Source organism: Mytilus galloprovincialis, chromosome 8, assembly GCF_965363235.1.
Source record: "Mytilus galloprovincialis chromosome 8, xbMytGall1.hap1.1, whole genome shotgun sequence".
Taxonomy (NCBI): Eukaryota; Metazoa; Mollusca; class Bivalvia; order Mytilida; family Mytilidae; genus Mytilus; species Mytilus galloprovincialis.
The window spans coordinates 41,147,180-41,172,200 of NC_134845.1; the positions used below are offsets into that span (position 1 = coordinate 41,147,180).

Sequence of the window (25,021 nt, forward strand, 5' to 3'; positions counted from 1 at the left end):
ATTTAAGCTTAAAGATGTTAAATGTATTTCTAACAAATTTCATGATCAAAACATGACCAATATAACTTTGTTCACGGCAAGACCAGGTTTATTAATCCAGTTGTAATCTGAAACTTTAAAGCTTTTCTTAAAAAATTGTTTATACATTATAATTACCCTTATCAAACTATCTTTGAATTTTTAGGTTTTGGTGCACATTAATATGTAAATAAATATCTTCCATTTCTCGGTGGAAATTTTTCAACCAATAAAATCAGTCATTTCCAATGCTTTTCCTTTGCTTCAAATGACTAAACTTAACACATAATAAATGGGAGATAACTCACTTGTGCTGTTTCATCTTTGACTTTCTCTTCAGATTTTTCATCAGTGCTGGTAATTCCATCATCTATAATATATAAAAATTCTATAAGTTCATTTTGCTATGCTAATTTAACAATGATTTTTAAGATAACATCAAAATTGGTATTCTAAAAATAAACAACTATCAAAATAATAATTGCCTTAATGACCTTAATTGTTCACAAATATCAAGTCCATTATTTCAAGAAATAAATAAAAAAAGTGTGAGTAGGTGAAAAATGATTCTTTAAAACTTTGCTAATAAATCATTGACATTTATGCCCATATATTCTGTTGATAAGTATATTGTTTGTTTTTATATCTACGTACCTTTTGATTTAGATTCATCATCTTCTGTCAAGGCTTCCTGTTTATCTGTCTCTGTAAAACATAAATATTAATTATAAAGAGGGGTTTAAAAAGGGTCCTCATAACTTTATTTTTTTAAACCATTTTTCTCTTTTCTTCCCTTTTTTTGCCAATTATTTTCCATTCTTTATTTTTAGCCGTCTATACTTTCTATTGACCTATTTTTCACTATTCTGTTTGCCTGTTATTCACAATGCTGTTAACCATCCAGATCTTAAAAAAAATCAGGTCTTAGTATACAAATTACAGAAATCTGTACTGTTTAAAAAAATCAATAGTTCATAAATTGAACACGCTAAAGTAACGAAAATTATGATGCTAATTTTTTTTTTAAATTGTTCTTTCCAAAAATACAGACAAATGAGTTTAAAATAAATTTATAAATTATAACAGATATAAGAATTATTTATTATAAATGTTTAATTCCTTATATTCAGTTGTTTTGTAAGATATTAGATTACATGTATTAATGATGTTGTTTAATTCTATGATATATGATATACTCAGTTAGTTTATATAAGAGAGAAATAAAAGCCAGTATCAATATGTCATATCTAAAGATTGTTACTAAAAGCAGTATGTATTGATGCAAGGCAAATATGTATAATCTTTGTATTTATAACTTAGATTTAGATTTTGAGAGTGAATGGAATAAAAATTTGAATAACTTTAAAAACTTCCTATTAATCAAAAGGTGTCGAAAGTTGTTAAGGCAAATTTTACTAGACGATAGATATTTTTTTCGAACTTATATTACCGTAAACAGTTTTAAAACTTCTCAGATAAAGCAAGAAAAATCATTATTATCCCAAACTATAATATCTTGTTAAATAAATATCATTGGTTTTATTAGTAAACCACTGCATAATTTCTAGTAATGATAAGTAAAATTTAAATAACACTAACAAGAAAAGTTTTCAAGAATTAGAAATACCAATATTAAATACTGAAGTAATCTTTTATAAGAAATAAAGATTTTCCTCAATAATAACAAAAGCAAACAGCAAATGTTTAAGAAAATAGAAATAATACCATGAACGTTGTAGAGATTCATATGCAGTATAAAAGATGAAACAGAGGCTTCAATTTTTTCCATAATTTAAATTTTTATAAGTTATCATGAAAGACGTCCCAATTTTTCTCTACAGAGAATTTCATTTTTCAATTCTAAACATTCATGGTATTTCACTGAAAGAAACAGAAACTTGTTAATATTGTAACACAAAGCAGAAGACTGTAACTATTAGCAACTGTTAATGGAATTGTGGGATATGTTGTTACCACCTGCGTCTGCTACTGGAGATTTAGGGCCTGCTGTATCATCTGGAGTGGGTGATACAACATTAACCTCTGGAGGCTGTGGTGTTGGACCACTACTTTGAACATCTTTAATAGATGTTGCTGATTCATCTGTGAGAACGATAATAGTAAGGAATAAACAAGTTCACAATTACAACACTAAAGAAACATCACAAATCATATCACAAGATATCTTTATGAAACTATTGAAAGACTGCTCCATTAAATAAAAATTAGTACCCAGGGAAGGCTCTTTGAAAATGGGATTTATCTTATAAATATCTTGCATTTTAATGAGGTTTTATTGTAATACAAAAAAGAGTCTTGACACTCACCTTTAGTTGAAGTGCCTTCCCTAGAACTCATGTTTAATTTAATGGAACAGCTCTAAAGCAAATCATAAAAAAAATCTCAATTTTTTTTTTCCCAATACATCATGAACATGTGCATGTTTACCATGAAATTTAAAAAAAAAATTAATGCCTGTCTTTTGCCTTAAAAAAAAACGTATTTACCTCGAGCAGAATCTGTTCCCATTGTCATACTGTCATCTTCAGCTGTAATGAAGAAATTGTTTTTGCTAACTTTTATACAATATATATTACAGATTAAGTGCTTTTCTTGTACTTTTTCCTTAATTTATTTGTGAAGTGTTTCGGTATGTATGTGCTTTTTCTGATCTATATGCAGCTTTTCCTATAATTGCAAAAACTAATCTTGCATTTAAGACCATTCTTCAACAATTGCAATAATAAATGCATATAATAATGTATGAATTTACTAGTAATTATGACAGCTGGTCTTTTTGAACACAAAACTGATAATAGATTGATAATAAGCAGAAGACCTTTGAATAGCAAAAATGTTTTCATGAAAAATACATTCACAAAATACTTTTTGTAGCAGTAATTACATGCAAGTACAATGTAATAAAGTTTTAAGCTCTAAGATTCTTCCATTTTAAAACACAAATCTAATCTACCACCAAATACCTTAATACCAACTCTTATACTCTTAAGTGTAAGTGTTACATTCCAAATGTATATTTAATTTGCAACAAACAAAGTGTCATCTTTCTTTTCAATCCCCAATTTATTTATTTTTTAACATACCATAAAAACCTAAGCTACCTTATCACATTTTTGATTTCATATTCTGTTGAAAAGAAAAATTCCTCTGAAAATGACTTTCAAGGTGACAATTGTATACCAAGGATAAAAGATGAACACAAATACATCTTTTATATAACCATGTGCTCTCATGTAAAATCATAGAAAACCTGCTAAAAACATTTGTGACTTCCTGTAGTAAATAAAGTTCAAATCAGGTGAAAACCTTCAGTTCCATGCAAATCAATGAAATATAATGTGTCATTAAAAACTATTTGACTTTCTTTTCCATAAAGCTCCTTTGTGAGTGTTTACTTACAAAAGAAAGACTCTAAAAAATATATTTTAAATGTATTGAAATCAATGCAAACTGATGAAAAAAACTTAAATCTGTACCTAAAAAGTGTAGTAATAGTTTTTCATATAATTATGTACAAAACTTTCCTCTCATTTCTTATTTTAAACTTTTCACTGATCAAAATTAAAGATTCTAGGGTAATTATTTATTTTTTAACTGATACAATTTGTATAACTTAATTTTATAACTTGACTTAATGTATAGTAATAAGATAACTACTATATCAATAAATTAAATATATTAAGATTTATAAATACATGTGTTGAATTTAACCTTATTTTTATTTTTACCCTAATTTCATACATGTATATGCATACAATTTAAAAATTTCAAATTGTAAGGAAAATTTTCACATATATAACAAGAATGTGTTCTCAGTACACGAATGCCCCACTCGCACTATCATTTTCTATGTTCAGTGGACCGTGAAATTGGGGTAAAATCTCTAATTTGGCATTAAAATTAGAAAGATCATATCATAGGGAACAAGTGTACCAAGTTTGAAGTCGATTGGACTTCAACTTCATCAAAAACTACCTCGACCAAAAACTTTAACCTGAAGCGGGACAGACGGACGAACGAACGAACGAACGGACGAACGGACGCACAGACCAGAAAACATAATGCCCCTCTACTATCGTAGGTGGGGCATAAAAATCATTAGTGGTCATTTTACTTGTATTCCATTGAAATTATCCTGATAATTTTTAAATATATCTTACTTATAACAGCACTGGTTCTGGACATAACACGCTCCATAATCTCCTGAATTTTCTTATCAGCTTCAGACAGTTCACTACAAGTATACAGAAAAATTAATATTTACATACTTGTCATTTGATCTTACATTGAAAGTTGTCTCATTGACAATCACACCGCATCTCCTTTTTATCTATATAAAAAAAACTTAAATTCTAAAAAATATGTATTTTATAAAATGAAATTCTTTTTATCATAAGGATAGTGCATTTTGTAATTAGAGAGTGACTTCTAGCTTAACAGAGTATGTCCTAGAAATTGTAGATGAACGCTAATTTATTGTGAGAAATATGTGCAATGTTTTTATATTCTAATGACCAGCAGTTATAAAGAAATTGAGTTAATTTGGTTGCAGCTCAATTTTTGTAAAAATCTAATAGTACAATTTGAAAAAATACCAACAACAATCCTATGGTTCAACAATATGTTCAGGTAAAGTAAAACAACAACTCACGGTTTTTCTCTATTAGCCTTTAGAGATGATATAATCTCATCAACAGATCTTTCTTGTCTCCTTGGCGTAGGTTCTTCTGTTTCTTAATAAATTTAAAGAAAACACATGACTTACAAGAAAAATTTGAAACAAATGCCACTTTATTGGTAAAAGCAAAGGAAAAACTACAGGCTATCAGAAAACATTCAATAATTTTAAGGAATATTAGATATCATGTATTCCATGCCTTAAAAGCTAAGGAATTTCAATGTTTCGAAATCCAATGTTTTTTCGGCCACTTACTTATTCTATTTCTATACTGGGTTTGTTATTGTTTGTTTTTTTCATCATTCCAATTCAATGAATATTTGTGTTTATAAAAATATTTACATTGCTGGACTGAAAATTCTGCGACTGTCATTGTGTATAAATGTAATGCAACATGTAGTAATATGCAACACCCAGTTTTTAGATTGATTTGTTTTGCTTGGTCTTAAATTTTCCATGTAATGCTCGGAAGACTTTTGTTTGTTTTTTACTTTTATCTCTCGTTTATTGTCATCTTCCACCAGTGATTTTGTATTATTTCTTTCATATCTTTTGTGGAGCAGCATCTACTTTCCCTTCCGGAGCACCTGAGATCACCCCAATTGTAGGTGGGGTTTGTGTTGCTCAGTCTTTAGTTTGCTATGCTGTGTTTTGTGTACTATTGTTTGTTTGTTGGTCTTTTTCTTTTTTAGCCACGGTGTTGTCAGATTATTTTTGACTAATTAGTTTGAATATCCCTCTGGTATCTTTCGCCTTTCTTATGCCTCTTTTTTTTTATAAACAATATTGTAAAAAATATCATCCTGAACATGCATGAAATATTTGCCACTGGACCTTAAGCAACCACCAATCAGTCAATGTATAGAAACATAATCTTACCTCTTTTATCCTTTTTATGATCTTTCTTTTCTCTTTGAGACATTGATCCTCTTTTATCTCTTTGTTTATACAGAGGATCACCTGACCTAGAAATTCTTCTTGCTTCTTCCAAAAGGTCTTTTGCAGATCTCACCTGCATTTTTTAAAAAATATTAAGTTTTATTTCATTCAATACCTACATGATGTCATCTTATAATTATATAATTTTATTTATTGCTTATAAAATAAAACCTTTCCCCAGAATTAGTTGGTATTTACATGGACAATTAAATTTTTGAAAAGTAAACTGGCCATTTGAATACATCTAAAAGTTGTATTATCTACACTGCTACTTTTGCATCGGTACTATTTCTGTACTTAAAATCTGTAGTACAGGAAATTTACTTTTAATATTTAGTACTATTTCCTTACTTTTAAATTATTGTAATATTTAGGTACCTGTATTTTACATTACTTTATTTGAACTTAAAAATTTTTGTCCAGAAATAATATCAACAATAATCACAATATTCCATGTTTGAAAATCATAATTTTAAGAGATTTGAAATAGACCAAACTTTAAAAATGCTGCAAATGTAATGGTTTAACCAAAAATCTGTAGTACTTTAATTTCATGTACAAAACAAGTACTGTAAAATACAGGTACATAAATATTACAATAATTTTAAGGTGGTAAAATAATACTGAATATTACAAGTATATTTCCAGTACTACAGCTTTTTAGTACAGATATAGTACCGATGCAAAAGTAGCTGTGTATAGAGTTATTCAATAGGAACCTTAAATTTCTCCTTAACAAAAACATCATTCATTAATTAATTCGGTTGTTCATGAAACTGTTGCATGCATTCAAGAATTGATGTGTTTTTGGGTCACTCATTGAAAAATGTTCTATTTTTTAAATTCTTCGATTAGTTTTTCTATAAATGTCTAATGACAACCACTAAACCCCATCTTAAACTGGGGTTGATTTCCAGTGCTCCAGAAGGGTTTTCCTGTTTGAATGGTTTAACATAAGGCCCTTTATAGCTTGCTGTTCTTTGTGAGCCAAGGCTCTGTGTTGAAGGCCTTACTTTGACCTATTATTGTTTACTTTTACAAATAGTGACTTGAATGGAGAGTTTTCTCATTGACATTCATACCACATCTTCTAATATAAACTAAATATTACAAGACTTACAGATGATACACTGGATGTAGAACTACGAGTATCATCGTCGACTGATCTAGACGTAGTTCTGTCTTGGTCAATAACATCTATAGCATCATCATACTGGTGATAAACAGAGTCCTCAGGAAAGCGTGTGTCTTTTAAACTTGGTTCTCCTTCAACTAAGGCTGTCGTCACTGAATATAAAATAATCATGCAAAAGATGTAGAATTTGTGGTTTCCTTTTTGATCTTATAATATCTCCATGTCATTTATACATGTACTTTTTGTTGTACAACGTATAGTATCATCTAAATCCTCTTATTGATTTTAAATGTCAACTATGAATATCTTGTATTGTACACATGTATAAAACTTCTTGAATTTACATTGCCATAAAACATGGCTGCTGTTAGTCATCCATAACAATATAAATCAAGTTATTTGTGGTCCTTGAAAGTGGAAATTCTAAAACGCTCACTTACAGCCTAACAGTTGCTAATATTAAAACATATATAAAGTTGATTTAGAAATAAAGCAATGTTTTATAAATGTTTAAAAAAAATTATTTTTATATTTATCTAATGCATATTTCATATAAGAAAGTCTTCTAGAGTGGCATAAATGAATTGCAAATTTCATACAGCTTTAACAGATTTGCACAAATAACTTTCTGAATTCATATATTATTCCTTTTAAATAGTATAATAGGTTAAAGGGTTTTTTTTCACACTAACTAATACACTTTTAGTCCTATACATACAAGTGCCCTTCAGTTTCCTTTTGAATGATTTTTTCAGTGAAGAAGGAGGTGGCACTGGTTTTTGTCTTTCCATGAAATACATTTTCTGTGTTGTTCCTTCTGAGTTTAATATAGCAGGCTTCTTCTTAGATTCCTCTGACTCCAAGTCTAGTTTGAGTTCATCCTTCAGTTTGTCTTTCTTTTCTCTCCTCCCTGATACAGGTTCATATTTTAGTCCTTCTTTGTCTTCACCCCTTGGTACAGGTGAGGCTGGGGTGGTAGGGTGCATTTTGTTTGCCTGAAATAAAGTATTTAATTTAGTTTCATGAAGTATTTTCACATGTGCTTAAGATATATAATAATTTCTTCTAGACATTGAATTTAGCTTTATGTAGAGTAATCTAAAAGATTGTTTCAGTTTTATCTTTTGAAACCTTTGTTAATCGCAGTAAGCAAGTTGACATACTAAACTACCCCAAATTTACAGAGAAAGAAGCTTATCTTCAAAAAAAATATTTTCACTTTTCTTGTTGCATGTATCATAAAATAATTTTGACTAGGAGGCAAGTTTTTTACTTTTTTTTATCAAATTTGAAATGAAGAAGAGCAAAGTTATCTCAGAACAACAGATTTATTGTAGGAATCTCATTTTGAAAGGGTTAAAATCAGTACAACTTTGTTGTATAGAGTATAATAAACTAACATAACGGTACCCAAATTGCACCGAGTACCCAAATTGCACCTATTTAGCAAAACTAGCACCGAAAATCTTACAAGATTTCCTAGAGACTAAACAATTTGTATTTTTATGATTAGATACTAAGCACATCTTTTTCAACATAGGTAAAACTATTTAGATATGCACAAAACGTTCACAGTATTTATCAACAGATGAAGTGTTTACTGAAAAAGCAAAATGTACTGAAACGTCGCCATGCGACGTCATCAAAACGTCATCTTTTTTAAAATGAGCAAATACCATATGTTACAAGTATCCATTTAAAAAAAATGAATAGTAAGCATGGACTAATATCCAATTGTTCAAAATATTTGAAGAAATTAAACAAAAGCTCTGTTATTAGACTTTTGACGATGTGAATTTAAGCATGGATGCAATTTGGGTACTCCTCTTTCAGAATCATTGATGGTTTGGAGGTCAGTTTAGACCAATTTTTCTATGATTCCATATGGAATAAAAATCAAATTGGTGTATCTTTATAATAAAGAAGGATACGGCTACAAAATAAACACAGAATGGACATTTTTGTCTTTATCATAAAAAAATGTAGATGAAAAAACTGTCAAAATAGGTGCAATTTGGGTACCGTCACGTTAGACATTTTACATCTCCAGTTGCAAACATATGGTCTAAACTGACGACCACTATAATCATAGAAATAGTCATAAAATTTACATTTTGTTTTGTTTGTAGTTGGTAAATGCAGTTTTTAATCATGTAGTCTGAAATTTCCAGGGTTTTACAATTATCATGGCAATTTCTGAAAGAACCCCTCCATGATTAAATTCTATGTAAATGGAAAATTTATGTCAGAATATGCTGTATGAATATCTTACCATCGCCATTTCATCAAGAGCCACATCTGTTCTCCCTGGAGCTACAGGTCTTCCTTCCATTACAACCTTCAGATTTGTGATTTCACCACTGAAAATAAAATAAAAAGTTGAATTTAATAAGGTTCAAACTAAGCTTCAAAACAAAATCCTGGGTGAATATCATAGAGTGGTTGTATCGGACACAAATTAAGGCTTCGTAAATAAGAACGTCTGCTTGCAATGATACATGTATTGAACTCTGAAAAGCTAATGTCACAACAACGGTGACGTCGTGTACATGGAGAGCGGTAGCGGGAACACCTCATGTGCAATTCTTAACAGTTAAATATCTATTTTGTTGGTTTGTTGCAGAATAATTACTGGAGTGTCACTGAGTCTTTTCTTGACAAAACCCAAGTCTGGCATACACAACTATAAGCCTAGTATCTTTAATTAGATTTTTTCTCTCAATAATATAATGAAAAATTATTTCTTTTTTCAGAATTTAATGTGTCTTGATTCATGATAATTTGTTATATTTTAAAGAAATTTTCCGTAATACTTCTCCTGTTGTCTCTTATTATGAATGAAATATTTGCCACATGACATTAAGCAAAGAACAGCAATCCATCCTTATATATCTTATAAGGCTAAGTATGAAACATCTTTTCATTTTTTCATGTGTTACTTATTAAGTCTGAAGGCTATTAGAAAAAAATTCTAATTCTGGTAAACATAAAGTTTTTTTTAATCTACAGAAAAATTAGTGTAAACTTGAGACACTAAGCTTATTCAGTGGTTATGTTGTTGCTATGCATCAAAAACAGTTTAAAATTCATCAAAAACAGTTTACAATTGTTAGATAAGAAATAGTACTACATTTTGTATATACAATGTATTGATACAATGTTTAAAACTTCTTTTTCCTGATTTTTTACACATTTAATTTTAGAGAATAATATGCATAGAGGATAGTAAAAAACTTCATTGTATAACTGTAAAATAAAAGTAAAAGGAAGAAATTATTTCTCAGATAAATTCAATATACCTTTCTCTGTTTGGCAAAACTCCAAGAGATGTAACTTTTGGCATCTTCATTTCTGAATCACAAACAAGAGGCTCTCAAGAGCCTGAATCGCTCACCTGAATTTTTTTGGTTTAATCTCTCATCAATGATTATTTTGGCTTTTCAATTTATTTAAATGTTCTTTGAATCGTCCTATTTTCTTCAAAAGCAAAAAAAAATCATTTTCTCCTATGTTCTATTTTAGCCATAGGAGCTATGTTTCTTGACATACAAGGAAATGAAATATAAAATTTATACTAGATACTCTGAAACTCTGAAACTCATTTAGCCTAAGTTTGGCTGAAATTGATACAGCAGTTTCATAAGAGAAGATTTTTTAAAGTAAGTCAACATGATGAACAAATTGTGAAAAAAGTCTTTAAAGGGCAATAACTCCTAAAGAGGTCAATTGACAATTTTGGTCAAATTGACTTATTTGTAGATCTTACTTTGCTGATCCTATTTGCTGTTTACAGTTTATCTTTATCTATAATAATATTCAAGATAATGACCAAAAACTGCAAAATTTCCTTAAAATTACCAATTAAGTGGCAGCAACCCAACAATTGGATGTTTGATTCATCTGAAAATTTCAGGGCTGATAGATATTGACCTAATGAACATTTTTACTCCATGTCAGATTTGCTCTTAATGCTTTCGTTTTTGAGATATAAGCCAAAAACTGCATTCGACCCCTATGTTCTATTTTAAGTAACAGCGGCCATGTTTTTTGACGGATCAAAAATCAAAGCACACACTTTGTGCAGGATAATCTAAGGAACAACCATGCTAAGTTTTAACCAAATCCATTCAGTAGTTTCAGAGGAGAAGATTTTTTAAAGTTAGCAAATATGATGAACAAATTGTGAAAAATTGTCATTAAAGGACAATAACCCCTTAAGGGGTCAATTGACAATTTTGGTCATATTAACTTATTTGTAGATCTTACTTTGCTGATCTTTTTTGCTGTTTACAGTTTATCTTTATCTATAATAATATTCAAGATAATGACCATAACTGCAAAATTTCCTTAAAATGACCAATTAAGTGGCAGCAACCCAACAATTGGATGTTTGATTCATCTGAAAATTTCAGGGCTGATAGATATTGACCTAATGAACATTTTTACTCCTTGTCAGATTTGCTCTTAATGCTTTCGTTTTTAAGATATAAGCCAAAAACTGCATTTGACCCCTATGTTCTATTTTAAGTAACGGCGGCCATGTTTTTTAACGGATCAAAAATCAAAGCACACACTTTGTGCAGGATAATCTAAGGAACAACCATGCTAAGTTTTAACCAAATCCATTCAGTAGTTTCAGAGAAGATTTTTTAAAGTTAGCAAATATGATGAACAAATTGTGAAAAATTGTCATTAAAGGACAATAACCCCTTAAGGGGTCAATTGACAATTTTGGTCATATTAACTTATTTGTAGATCTTACTTTGCTGATCTTTTTTGCTGTTTACAGTTTATCTTTATCTATAATAATATTCAAGATAATGACCAAAAACTGCAAAATTTCCTTAAAATGACCAATTAAGTGGCAGCAACCCAACAATTGGATGTTTGATTCATCTGAAAATTTCAGGGCTGATAGATATTGACCTAATGAACATTTTTACTCCATGTCAGATTTGCTCTTAATGCTTTCGTTTTTGAGATATAAGCCAAAAACTGCATTTGACCCCTATGTTCTATTTTAAGTAACGGTGGCCATGTTTTTTGACGGATCTAAAATCAAAGCACACACTTTGTGCAGGATAATCTAAGGAACAACCATGCTAAGTTTTAACCAAATCCATTCAGTAGTTTCAGAGGAGAAGATTTTTTAAAGTTAGCAAATATGATGAACAAATTGTGAAAAATTGTCATTAAAGGACAATAACCCCTTAAGGGGTCAATTGACAATTTTGGTCATATTAACTTATTTGTAGATCTTACTTTGCTGATCTTTTTTGCTGTTTACAGTTTATCTTTATCTATAATAATATTCAAGATAATGACCAAAAACTGCAAAATTTCCTTAAAATTACCAATTAAGTGGCAGCAACCCAACAATGGTTTGTTTGATTCATCTGAAAATTTCAGGGCTGATAGATCTTGACCTAATGAACATTTTTACCCCATGTCAGATTTGCTCTAAATGCTTTCGTTTTTGAGATATAAGCCAAAAACTGCATTTGACCCCTATGTTCTATTTTAAGTAACGGCGGCCATGTTTTTTGACGGATCAAAAATCGAAGCGCACATTTTGTGCAGGATATACTAAGGAACAATCATGTTAAGTTTCATCCAAATCCATTCAGTAGTTTCAGAGGAGAAGATGTTTGAAAAATTGTTGACGACGACGACGACGTCGACGACGACGACGACGACGTCGACGACGACGACGGACGCCAAGTGATGAGAAAAGCTCACATGGCCTTTTAGGCCAGGTGAGCTAAAAAGGAAAACAAATTAATGCATAACCTGTAACAGATTAAGATGTACAAGACAGACATTAAGTCATGAGCCTGCGATTGAGTGGTTGTTATTGATCATATGCGCTATTTGTTTACTGCTTTGTCCAGTTCTTGTATTGTTCTGATGCACCACTGTCCAGAGATTAGGGGGTTAGTGTGGCATCAGATTAGATTGGACAGCCACTAACATGTTTAACCCCGCCACATTCTGTATGCGCCTGTTCCAAGTCAGTAGCCTGTAATTCAGTGGTTGTCTTTTGTTGCTGTGTTACATGTTTGTTTTTCCTTCGCTATTTTGTACATAAATGAGGCCTTTAGTTTTCTCTTTTGAATTGTTTACCATTTGTCAATTTAGGGTCTTTTACAGCTGACTATGTGGTATAAGATTTGCTCATTGTTGAAAGCAGTACAGTGACCTTTACTTGTTATTTCTGTGTCATTTGGTCTCTCATGGAGAATTGTCTTGTTGTTAATCCCATCACATCTTTTTTATATTTAAAGCATCCGAATGGATTGAAAAATTTTGAACTTTGTGTAAAATAAATGTTCAGAATTAAAGTTAGACTAACCTTGTGTGGTAACTGTTTCATCTTTACTATATGGTAATTTTCTTGTTTTTTCTTTTGGTTCCTCTACATTTTTTCCCTGATCCTTATCCAGGGGATTATAAGGTACCAGCATAAACTTTGGTTGTTCCTTTTAAAAATATACTATATTTTATAAATAGATTCTTCTACTGCTATAGTCTATAGTTATATATAGTTTATAGTTATCTTTAAACCTATCCCACCTGATTTAGTGATAGAATACTACTTAAGTTCTTTTCTTTTTGTATATAAATCTTCTCAATTTGTAAAAAAATCATGCAGTTCTAACTTTGTGGTTTTAAGATAAACACATTAAGCCTCAATAGAAAACAAGTATTTCCAGTTCTATATTTAAAGGCTGGAGACAATTAATCTAAGAAAATGGTACCTGATGAAGAGGAAAAAAGAATTGAACCAATTGCATATAAAGGGAATTACACTATTTGTTATTTGTTAATGTGATTAATATTCTATTTTTTCTATGTATTATAACAATACTTCAAATTACAAACAAGGTTTTACAGATCTACAATATAAATAACTTTTCTAAGATATACATCTAAAATATTTTAAAACAAATCACTTAAAAAAAAAAATTGTATAAATTGAAAAAAAAAATAAAACAATGAAATTTCTGGTCTCTTTTTTAAATATTTAAATGTTCATATATGTTTGTGAACATCTTAATGTCCTTTGGTTAAATTTGTCATTGAAAAGCTGTTGAATCAGTGAACACCTTTTATTTATACTTACCTTTAAATCTTTATTGAGTAAGTCATCATGGTAAATTGGATCTCTTTTCCTTTTTTCTCTTTTCTTTTCTGGTACAAAAGCTGGTTGAAGTTTTCTGTAATTCAGACATCAAGAGATGACTTGGATGAATATTTTCTTTGGAAATGTTTTCAGTAATTTTTGTTATCTAAATCTTCCACGGACCAAATGACAAAACCTTGAATGGCCAGTTTCTGTAAGACTTGATTTACTTCATTATTATTCATGGGGTACCAGTTTATGGGGATTTCATGGATAGAGGTTAGCAAGGAATTTAAATCTTCAACCATCCACAAGATTTTTTATAACCTTGTATCTAAACTTTGGCAAAAGCATAAAATTCTATTTTTTCCTCAATCCACGAAACTTTTTTCATCACAATTATCAAAAAAAAAAAAAAAAGGATGAGTAAAATTTTCATCACAAACATAAAAAAAAACCAAGATGAGTAAATTTTCAGACTATTACATCATTATGAATTTATCTTAGACATAAAAATATTAAGCAGATATAATTGCTATAGGAGCTGTTTAAAAGATATACAGTAACCACCAAATGACAAAACCTTGAATGGCCAGTTGCTGTAAGACTTGATTAACTTCATTATTATTCATGGGGTACCAGTTTATGGGGATTTCATGGATAGAGGTTAGCCAGGAATTTAAATCTTCAACCATCCACAAGAATTTTTTATAACCTTGTATCTAAACTTTGGCAAAAGCCTAAAATTCTATTGTTTTCCTCAATCCACGAAATTTTTTTCATCACAATTATCAAAAAAAAAAAAATTTAAATGAGTAAATTTTTCATCACAATTATCAAAAAAAAAAATTTTTAAATGAGTAAATTTTTCATCACAATTATCAAAACCTAAAAAAATGAGTAAATTTTCAGACTATTACATCATTATGAATTTATCTTAGACATAGAAATAGTAAGCAGATAGAATTGCTATAGGAGCTGTTTAAAAGATATACAGTAACAACCACCTTAAAAAGTGTTCTCTTCTGGAATTTTGGCTGCAGGTTTTTAAAGAAAATTTTCTCATTGAAATCTTCAGTTCCTGTTTTCCAGTGTTTGTTTTGTTTTTCATTGGAAATTTATGCTATAATAATGCAGTGTTCAGAAAAACAATATGTTGTCTGCATGGAAACACTTACTTCTAAATGACGACACCTTATGATAGGTTTTTATCAGGGAGAAATGGTCAAAATTTAAAAGTGCGGTTGAATTTTTGAATTTGAAATCATTTTCAATTCTTCCATTTGCTTGATTTGCCAGTGTGAAATACTATAAGAGAATGCATAGAAAATATCAAGCAATTTAACTATTTCAACCTCAAAATGGCAACAACACCAATTTCTGAATTATTCTATCCACCAAGGATAATCTTATTAGATGAAAAATTATATATTACAGAATACAGATTAAGAGAACAGATTATGTGATATTATTATTCAATTAAAAATAACTAGAAAATAAGATTAATTCTTATCCATTATAAAAATAGTACTACAACTCCGCAATATATGAAAATAACAGCTATACTGTGTTTACGGATACTAACACATACAAATTGCTAAACATATATATATATCCAGTACCATACAAATTCATTCAATGCTTGATACTACAAAATGTACTGCATCAAAACAGAACTGTAACCTTCAAATAATAAAATCTAAACAGAAACCATAAAAAAAAATCTACAGTGAAAAAGAAAGCATGTGTGCATCCTAACTCAGACTTAAAAATGTGCCAGAAATGAAATGTCTAGAAAGATGGCAAGGGTCCAAGTTCTGATTTAGGTTCCTATTTCTAAACTATTCTTTGATAAGAGAGTTACTCACAAAATATGAAACTGATATTAATCAATATGTTATCATTCAATTTTTTTAATCTAAAGTACTGGAATGATTTAGAACTTGATAATCAATAATTAAAGTTAAAATAAACCTATAGTAAAAGGAATAACCAAAATCAGAACTTTCCTGTAAAGCATTTATAGATCTAAATTATCACACAGATATATATTACCTTTCTGGCCATTTACTGATAACAAAACAGTATAATATATGTATGTAAATAGTAAATTTATAAAGTTTTGTGTCATGTGCAAATTTAATAAATAAAACTGTGTGCTACTGCTCACTGATGATACACCAGCCGCAACAGGATAATCTCGATAATATAGTGTAAAAAATGTGAGTGTTCAGTAAACAGGAATCTAATTTATTGAGTGATGAATTTGAAAATGCATCACATGGTATAGCTGACTTGTATAAACCATGAAACTAAATTTCAGAAATCCTTATGATTTAATTCCTGAGAATGATGTGGTTGACTCAACCATTATAACTTATTTCACCTGAATACATTGTATACATAATTCAACAATTGCCATTTTAATATTGTCTAAATAATCTGTTTTTCTTTAGGGTCCAATTATTTACCTCGCTGTTTTCTGTTGATCATCCAAAGGAGCCATTCTATTTAACTCCCTTTTGACAGCTATCTCTGTAATTGATTTTCTAGCAACATCCTCTAGCTCACTTCTCAGAGTTATCTCCACTTGTCTGTTTGTACCAAAACGGAACGCTCCTTTTTCACGACCAGGTAAGTCTCTTCCAGCCATGTTTTACGTTCAATGATATTCAAATCTGAAAGGATATTATAAATACAATCTTGTATGAAATTTGATTCAAAATCTTTCAATTGAAAATGTTTGGCAAGTTATGACAGTATTTGTTAGATTATGTATTTTTCATTTTGAATTAATGATATAGCTCTTCAGTTGTGTTTTTCAAAGCTTGCTTAATTCTTTAGACCTAAGATTTTATCATTTAGTGGATTAATTCTAAAAGTGACAGTAACTTATTAAATTACCACACATGTACATGTATATATTTACATGTAGCTACTAGGGGATAAAAGGTTGGAGTCTCTAGTGCTTAACCTAAACTCAGGTACAGAGCAGTGCTGTGTATTCTCCCATCAAAGACTTTCGGCCAAAGCAGTATAAAAGTATATATGAGTGGTTCCAGTTACACCTATAAAAATAAAAGGGTTGGTAGGTCTGCAATTTTTTCTATTTTTTTTATTTTGGATTATCAAAATCTGGTGTTTACTGAGTTTGATTCCCATATCATTCACATAAAAAAAAACAAGTTCTTCATTTTCTATGTGTTTGATTGTACAAATAAACAGATATGCTATGTTTTTGGTCAACTTTGATGCAAACTGTTAAGAATTTGTTGCATTTAAGCCATAGTGGATATATGCAAATGTAGTACTTCTGATAGAAATTCAGATGACAGAAGTCTTTGAATTAAATTGTTTAAATTCACATTCATAAAAATTCATGGAAATTTATTCATTTGAATTTATTTTTATTTTTTCATAAATGAAAAAAAAAGAGTTTTATAGTAGAGGGTTTAAAATAGAGTTGGTCATGTAATTTGAACCACATAGTGACATATATATATAAAACTTTTATTTGGCCATAGATTTGGTAACCTCATTAAACCAATAATTGGATACAATTTTGTAATCTACTTTTATTTCAAGAAATCTTTTTTAAATATGAAATCACTCTTAGCATTTTGTGTAATACGTTTTCAACATTAGGGAAAGCTCTGTGTTGACAGTTCTTCTAATCACTGATGATTTTGTGTATGCTTCTAAAAAGAATTAATATTAAATCATTTGAGGAAAAATTTATACATGTAGTAACCCATAGTTCAGTTTGAAAGAGTTCCAAGGATGCTAAGCAAAAGCATTTCATATTAACGAAATTTGCCTTACAATGAAAAGATGTCAACATTTTAATATCTAAGACCTTTTATCACCGACACTATTTCAGTATTTGGGAATCTGCAGCACTTGACCTGAAAATTGGCAACAATCGAACTATAGTCATACAACAAATTAACCCTTTTCCATTGTGGAATCAATATTTTCTTTTGTGATATAAACATTCTATGGGAACCTGTATGTGGTGTCAAGTAATGGCAGACAAATAGTGATATTAAAGGTGTATTGAAGATGGTTAAAGAGGGTGGTAAAGGGTTATTTTTGTGCAACATGTTTTGCTCATTCCCTTGCAACAGTGAAAAAGGTTTGTTATTCACAGTGTTTAATGAAATCGGTAAAAAGATCAATGTGCAAGACATTTAAAATTGTTTGTTTGTCGTGAAATGGCACTGTTATTTTAGCATTCTTCTGAGCAGATATCCCCCTTTATCCTGCAATTGGGTGTCCTACTATACAGATACAGCCCTACAGATATCGCTATGCTGTATCTGTATACTATACAGATATCGCTTCTAAGCTCCGCCCACTGCCGGACTGAGTATTGTTTGAACCTGTGTGACCTCAGAATGTGCATTCCACTTGCATTCCAATGACGATGACAATTGTCGATTTCAAAACTTGAATGTGTATGATTGTGTTACAAAATCAGCCATGTCAATTTCAGCATGCATGTTTAGTGAAAGTCAAGTCTGAAGCGTAGGACAACTCGTACACTTCTGTTTCAAATTGGACAATGTTTTGTTTTTAATTTTTACTGTTGAAATTAGTTGTTATGTTAAAATAGATACTTATTCACCTTATGACCTTGAGCGATGTATTATTATTGACCATTCGAGATTCTTTTTTTGCGAATCCATCTTCAGCGTAATGTGTGATTTTGATATTACTACGCGGGCCTCAAGGGATTGCAAATCGAAATAAAATGCTAAATATGTAAGTTTTTGTGTTTTCAAAACACAAACAATTTACAGAAGTAATTGCAGGATAAAGACAATAACTGTTTAGTGTCTTTAAATATCAGCTGTATTTGTACTGGGCTCGAAACAGGTGTAGTAGCTCGCATACACCTTGTTTCCTAGCCTCGTACAAATACAGCTGATTTTAAAGACACTAAACAGTTATTGTCTATTTACGACCCTTGTTTAATAATATGATTACCATTATACATGGGATTGTAGTTATATATGCATGCATTAATGTTACAATCTTATCTCTTCTGTCAAATCTTTGAAATTCATAATAAAACAGTCACAAAATTCTCGGTACCTCGAATTACCGAATAACAGTGTTATTATCCGAATAACTCATGTAATTACCGAATAACTCTTCAAATATCAATATTAACACATTTAAGTGACTTTTAAACATATATTATTGAATAAAATTATAATAGAAGTGTATTTTATAACCTAAAAATAAAAAAAAGTTGCAGGTAAGTTAATATTGATCATTATAAAATTATGGATATCGGTGTGTACTTCCAAGATGGCGACCAAGGAAAACGTAAGAAATGAAGAAAAGAAAGATTGCATATATGCCTTCAAAGGAAAACGCTATGAAAATATAGTATTAAATAATTTATTGTATATACAGAGAATTGTCTAATAATTGTTTTTCAGAAAGGATTTGAAAATTTAACCAGTACATCAAAGCAATGCAATTACTCCAATCACTAATTACTTTTCATAACAATTTTACTCAACATTAAATAAAATGTAATTAAGAATTTTCACATATTCAATTCAAATCTAATCAAAAAATTATTATAATTGATTGTTTTAATAAAAACAAAGCTTCTGAATGGATGATTTTTATGTTTATTCTAATAAAAATTTCTCAAAACTAAATATAAGATTTTCATTGGCAAATATAAATGTTTTTACAAGTCACTTTAATTTTGTATAAAAAGCCATGAATACATGTGTGCTGTTTTCCAAAAAAACCACATGTGGACTATAATGCACAAACAAGCCAGCCTCAATTGCTTCAGTGAATCTCTTGAACGTGGCACCAGGATAACCATGCATTTGAACAGAGACCTTCCCATGAGCATTAGACGGGTTCTCCCAGGTATGGGGTTTCCGCCTATTCTCACACAAACGTCTCAAATTCTCAACATAGCTATGTCCAAGTACCAAAACTTTTTTTTTATTTTTTTACTCTCTTTTTTTTTTTTTTTTTATAGCACTCAGATTGTTGTTGACTTTATAGAAAAATTAACGATCACATTTAAAACAATTGTACACAATTTAACAAAACAAAATATAAAAAATAGCAGGTTATAAAAAGATTTGAGTTTAAGTTTAGTTGTGAATACACATGCTAAGAAGGAAGTCAAAAGATAGAGTCAAAAATAGATTACAAAACTTAAAGGTAGTAAAATTCATATATCAAAAACACATTTCACACATCATGTCAATCACCTATATTAGGGTCGATACTGATGGTTTTGTTTGGTCAACTTTCTCATCATTGTGCTTTTTTATTCAAATTTTATTTTAACAAAAAAGGAAAACTACTGTACAATATTATTCAAATGTTTGTATGAAAGTTCATCTTTGTACTATATGATCTTTTTTCGGTGGTGAAGGAAAACCCTGTCCAAAATACCTAGTTCCCGTATCAAAACTACCGAATGTGGAATGTGTGTAAGACCTGTCTATATTTTGATCATGTATTTCAGCATATTGAGAGGTTTCATACGTTTTTAGGTTTCCTTGATCACTATTGTCATTGTCATATGTGTTATTAGTATTAGGTTCATCTTTGTCATTATAACATTCTGTAGATTTGTGTCCAAGTACCAAAACGATTGCCAACTAACTACTAATCTATTTCAAAATTAGATTCTACTTGTATTTATACAAAAATTGAAATTAAATCTGGCTTTGACTACAGTTCAAAATTCTAATTTCATTTTAATTATCTACAATTTCATTTATTAAATAAATTATCAATCTGGCTTTGACTACAGTTCAAAGTTTTAATTCATATTAATTATCTACAATTTCATTTATTAAATTATCAATCACAATTTGCCAACCATTGATTGTTTTATGATAGTGATCATACAAAGTTTGTGGATCTGGTCCAAGACAACAGAATAGTAGTTGCCGCATATTTACAACTGGCTCATGATGTTGGATGTCTTGGTACATATGCTGACATGATGCATATGTATGCTCTGAGTGCTGCACTGAAGATCCCGATCCGCTCGTATTTCCCACCACAGGTAGCGTTGGAATATAGTAGTTATAATTTTTTTACAATAAATTCTAAATAAAGTATTTTCGCGGACTATGACAGATAAGCCCGTGCCTTGTGCAGGATATCTTAATAGTTGTAATTTTATAGATTTAAAGGGGCTTAGTTAACATCCATTTCTAAATCACAAATATAAAAATATGATAAAGATAATATTTTTTTAATAACTAAAATTAAAACAAAAACTAATTTAAATAGTTTACTATTCCATATTTTATTTTAAAAAATGCCCACCCTCACATTGTTCATTGCCGTGACGTGGCGTGAGGGCTCCACTTTGGTGGTCTAAGATGAACACGTTGAGGGATTGTATGGAATCTATCTTTCCTTCATTTCTTACGTTTTCCTTGGTCGCCATCTTGGAAGTACACACCGATATCCATAATTTTATAATGATCAATATTAACTTACCTGCAACTTTTTTTTTATTTTTAGGTTATAAAATACACTTCTATTATAATTTTATTCAATAATATATGTTTAAAAGTCACTTAAATGTGTTAATATTGATATTTGAAGAGTTATTCGGTAATTACATGAGTTATTCGGATAATAACACTGTTATTCGGTAATTCGTGTTACCCCAAAATTCTTGTATATATTTATATTGCAGGGATGACAAAATTATCATTATTCACATAACAATGCAGCATGTGCAGTGTGGACACTTCGAATCCCACTTTATCAAACGACTTTCTTTTAAAAAAAAATATTGAGAAAAACTGACAATGTCTGACTGCAACTGAAACTGGGCCATACAAATCCTTGCAGACCAGTAAAACATGTTTAGATATTACAAGTTACAACTTACAGTGAACTTAACGTAAACTTGTTACATTACCGAGCTTAATTTTCTAATCGTTAACCCAATAAAATTAGTAGAGTACCTAATTTTGCGAGGTTTTTTTTTTTATAGTTGCAGTATATTCGCCTAGTTGTAAACTAAAGAAACGATCGTGTTACTAAATCGCAAGTGTACCATCCTCCATATTGTTTACATGTTGTTGGGTTACAAGAATATAGGTCAAGTCGGCCCGCTTAAAAGTCGGACCGGAACGTGAGTACTACAAACGTATCACGTCCCATCCAACACTTTGAATAAAAGCTACTTACTTACGTTTAATTACATCTAGTATTGTTATCATGATTATCTTACTTATTTTTTGAAATGAAAAATTAAAGTAAAAACAAGATTTAACAGAATCATACAAAATTAAAAATGTTATCCCTTGTTAGGTCTCTTTGGCACGAGATGTGAATGTTGGCAGTGCGTTCGTCCCTGTTAATGTTCGCCCCAAGTCAACTCGGCTGTATTAATAGTGACACTGATAATAAAAATTGTGGTTTTTTTTTGTTGTTGTTTTTTTGTTTATCAATAAATTAAATAAAAATGGTATATAATCACATTCAGGGTCTACAATTTTGTCAAAACCAATAAATTTGCATTATCAATGCATGATATATTCTGATTTATATACATAAAAAATGGAACCCTGTATAATTATGCAGATGACAATACTTTATCTTACTGTAGTCATGATTACGATGTTTTTATTTCTATTTTCAATTTGGAATCTAAATCATTCAAGTTCAAAATTAATAAATGCACGCAAACTCTTAAAGAATTTCAGGTGTTGCCGGCAGTTGGGGAAAAACTTATTAAGAAGGGATATTCCGTGTTGTCAGGTCGTCAAAGATGGCATATTCTGGTTGTAATAATCATTAACTCGTAGGGTATTTTTTTTATTCAAATAAGAATAGTCAGAATAAAATAATTGTGACTTTTTTTCCTGTGACTTTTTGTCTGTAAATTTTTGTCCTGTGACTTTTTGTCCTACATTCTTTTCAACGGCAATAACTGAAACACATGTATTCTTAAACTAGTTGTTGGTTAAGATCTCACAAAACATGTTTAACCCCGCGACAATTTTGCGCCTGTCACCCAAGTCACGAGCTTCTGGCCTTTGTTAGTCTTGTATGATTTATTTTTATTTTTATTATAGTTCATTTATAGATTTAAGAGGTTATTATGAGGTCCATTATCACTGAACGAGTCCACATTTTTGTTTCAAGTTGGGCCATCTGAAGCACGCCTTCGATTGCGGGATTTTCTCGATGAGTTGAAGGCCTATTGTTGGACTTTGGCGGTTGTGCTCTTTGGTCGAGTTGTTGTCTCTTTGACACATTCCTCATTTCCATTCTCATTTTCATATAACAAAATTCATTAAGCAGGCTATACTTATACAAAGTGCTGATCATGCTTTATTGTGTGTTATTTGTCAAACTTTTTGACATTGGCATAAATTAGCTGAATTTTGATATTTATATTGGTAAAATATGCAGGCAGCCATCTTAGCAATACTTGTAAATATTTTGAAACGTTTGTGGACTTTTTCTATACATTTATTTTGTCAAATTTCTATTTCAGTCCTTTGGCCGAGGCGGGAAAATATTCAGGCTTTGGCATGGCATATTTGTACAGAGAAAAAATCCGAAAAATGAGAAGAAAAAAAATGCAAGAAATATGTAGAGCAATAAGATTTGTGTGTGATGATCATTCAAGCTCATATCAACAGTTGCTTGACAATACTACGGAGCCTTCACTGCATATAAAAAGACTAAGATCAATGGCAATTGGAAACTTTTTACATAATAAATAAGCACCTGTCTGTTAGTGTGAACAGATTGTAAATATTCTTTCAAATATAGTACTACAGATTCAGTACTGTATTATTCGTATATATCTACATGCAGACAACAGCATTTTAAACTATTCTAGGACTATCAAAGGCTCTAAATTGAGGGAAAAAATATTTTCATTCACGAAAATGCAAGTTGTCCTTAATCCACGAAAATTGGTACCAACGAAAATAAATGAATCAACAGTATAATATAATGTATATTGCACATGTAAAAACTACAACGTTTCGAAAGACAATTTTCAGCTGATACGTGAGCATGTTAACGACTGAAAATATTTTTTTCCCTCAATTTAGAGCCTTTGATAGTCCTAGAATGGTTTAAAATGCTGTTGTCTGCATGTAGATAAACTTTTTCATATTTTTAGTTTTCACTCTAAATGTTCACATTATGCCTTAAATTTCGCACATGTGAGACATTTCTTTATTTGTGCTTAATTGTTAGTTGGGCTCAGTTAAATTACAATTGTGCTTCAATATTTTGTTATGCTTCTATTCCTAAACCATAAACTAGACTATGTTGTGACATTCATATAGTATCATACTAACAGACTACGGCAATAAAATTTCAACTATACACAGCTACTTGTGCATAGGTACTATTTCTGTACTAAAAATATCAAGTACTGGAAATTTACTTTCAATATTTAGTACTATTTCTTTACTTTAAAATTATTGTAATATTAAGGTACTTGTATTTTACAGTACTTGATTTGTACTAAATATTTTTGTAAGTAAGTAAGTAAGTAAATTTTATTTAGAGTCGGCATATATATACATTATAACAGAGAAAACATGAGCTCTGGTGAGCTCTTTAACCGACTATTGTACAGAAATAATACAATATTCCATGTTTGAAAATCATAACTTTAAGAGATTTGAAATAGATTTTTTTTTTAAATGCTGAATATTCAACGGACGTAACAAAAAATCTGTAGTACTTATATTTCAAGTACAAATAAAGTACTGTAAAATACAGATACCTAAATATTACGATAATTTTGAATGAACACAATTGTACTGAATATTAAAAGCACTCGCACCCGCAAAGTGGAAAGGGATTAATATAAGTTGCAAAACTTGTTTCCAAATCCACTATAAATAAATATGTTTAAACTAATATTAAAAGCCGTAAATTTCCAGCACTTCATATTTTTAGTACAGAAATAGTACCTATGCAAAAGTAGCTGTGTATATGATTAAAAACTAGGACTAATAGTATGTCCAAGCTAGATACAACTAAATGTACATGCAACTGAAGTCGTATCAAATAATTTATCATTTATTATATGACCAATTTAGCGTCATCCGTG

At 30.0% G+C, this 25,021-nt stretch overlaps 1 protein-coding gene across 10 annotated transcripts in view; it reads right to left on the reverse strand.

The window, feature by feature from the left end:
* LOC143041936 (uncharacterized) overlaps positions 1–22,017 on the reverse strand; it is a 73,320-nt gene extending 51,303 nt beyond the window's left edge. For 3 of the 10 annotated variants that reach the window (XM_076214098.1, XM_076214097.1, XM_076214093.1), the window contains exons 1-16: positions 21,897–22,013; positions 16,386–16,592; positions 15,970–15,984; positions 13,915–14,008; positions 13,144–13,270; positions 10,091–10,142; positions 9,064–9,151; positions 7,510–7,786; positions 6,777–6,943; positions 5,597–5,729; positions 4,691–4,772; positions 4,200–4,273; positions 2,526–2,567; positions 1,993–2,121; positions 673–723; positions 327–388 (exon numbers count right to left, since the gene is read on the reverse strand). In XM_076214098.1, coding sequence (XP_076070213.1) covers positions 327–388; positions 673–723; positions 1,993–2,121; positions 2,526–2,567; positions 4,200–4,273; positions 4,691–4,772; positions 5,597–5,729; positions 6,777–6,943; positions 7,510–7,786; positions 9,064–9,151; positions 10,091–10,142; positions 13,144–13,270; positions 13,915–14,008; positions 15,970–15,984; positions 16,386–16,567 — 1,575 coding nt within the window. In that variant the 5' untranslated portion in view covers positions 16,568–16,592; positions 21,897–22,013. Of the gene's footprint in view, positions 1–326; positions 389–672; positions 724–1,992; positions 2,122–2,525; positions 2,568–4,199; positions 4,274–4,690; positions 4,773–5,596; positions 5,730–6,776; positions 6,944–7,509; positions 7,787–9,063; positions 9,152–10,090; positions 10,143–13,143; positions 13,271–13,914; positions 14,009–15,969; positions 15,985–16,385; positions 16,593–21,896 lie in introns of all 10 variants that reach the window. The other 7 variants (XM_076214102.1, XM_076214101.1, XM_076214095.1 and 4 more) reach the window with 4 other exon arrangements.
* Positions 22,018–25,021: the final 3,004 nt, after the last annotated feature.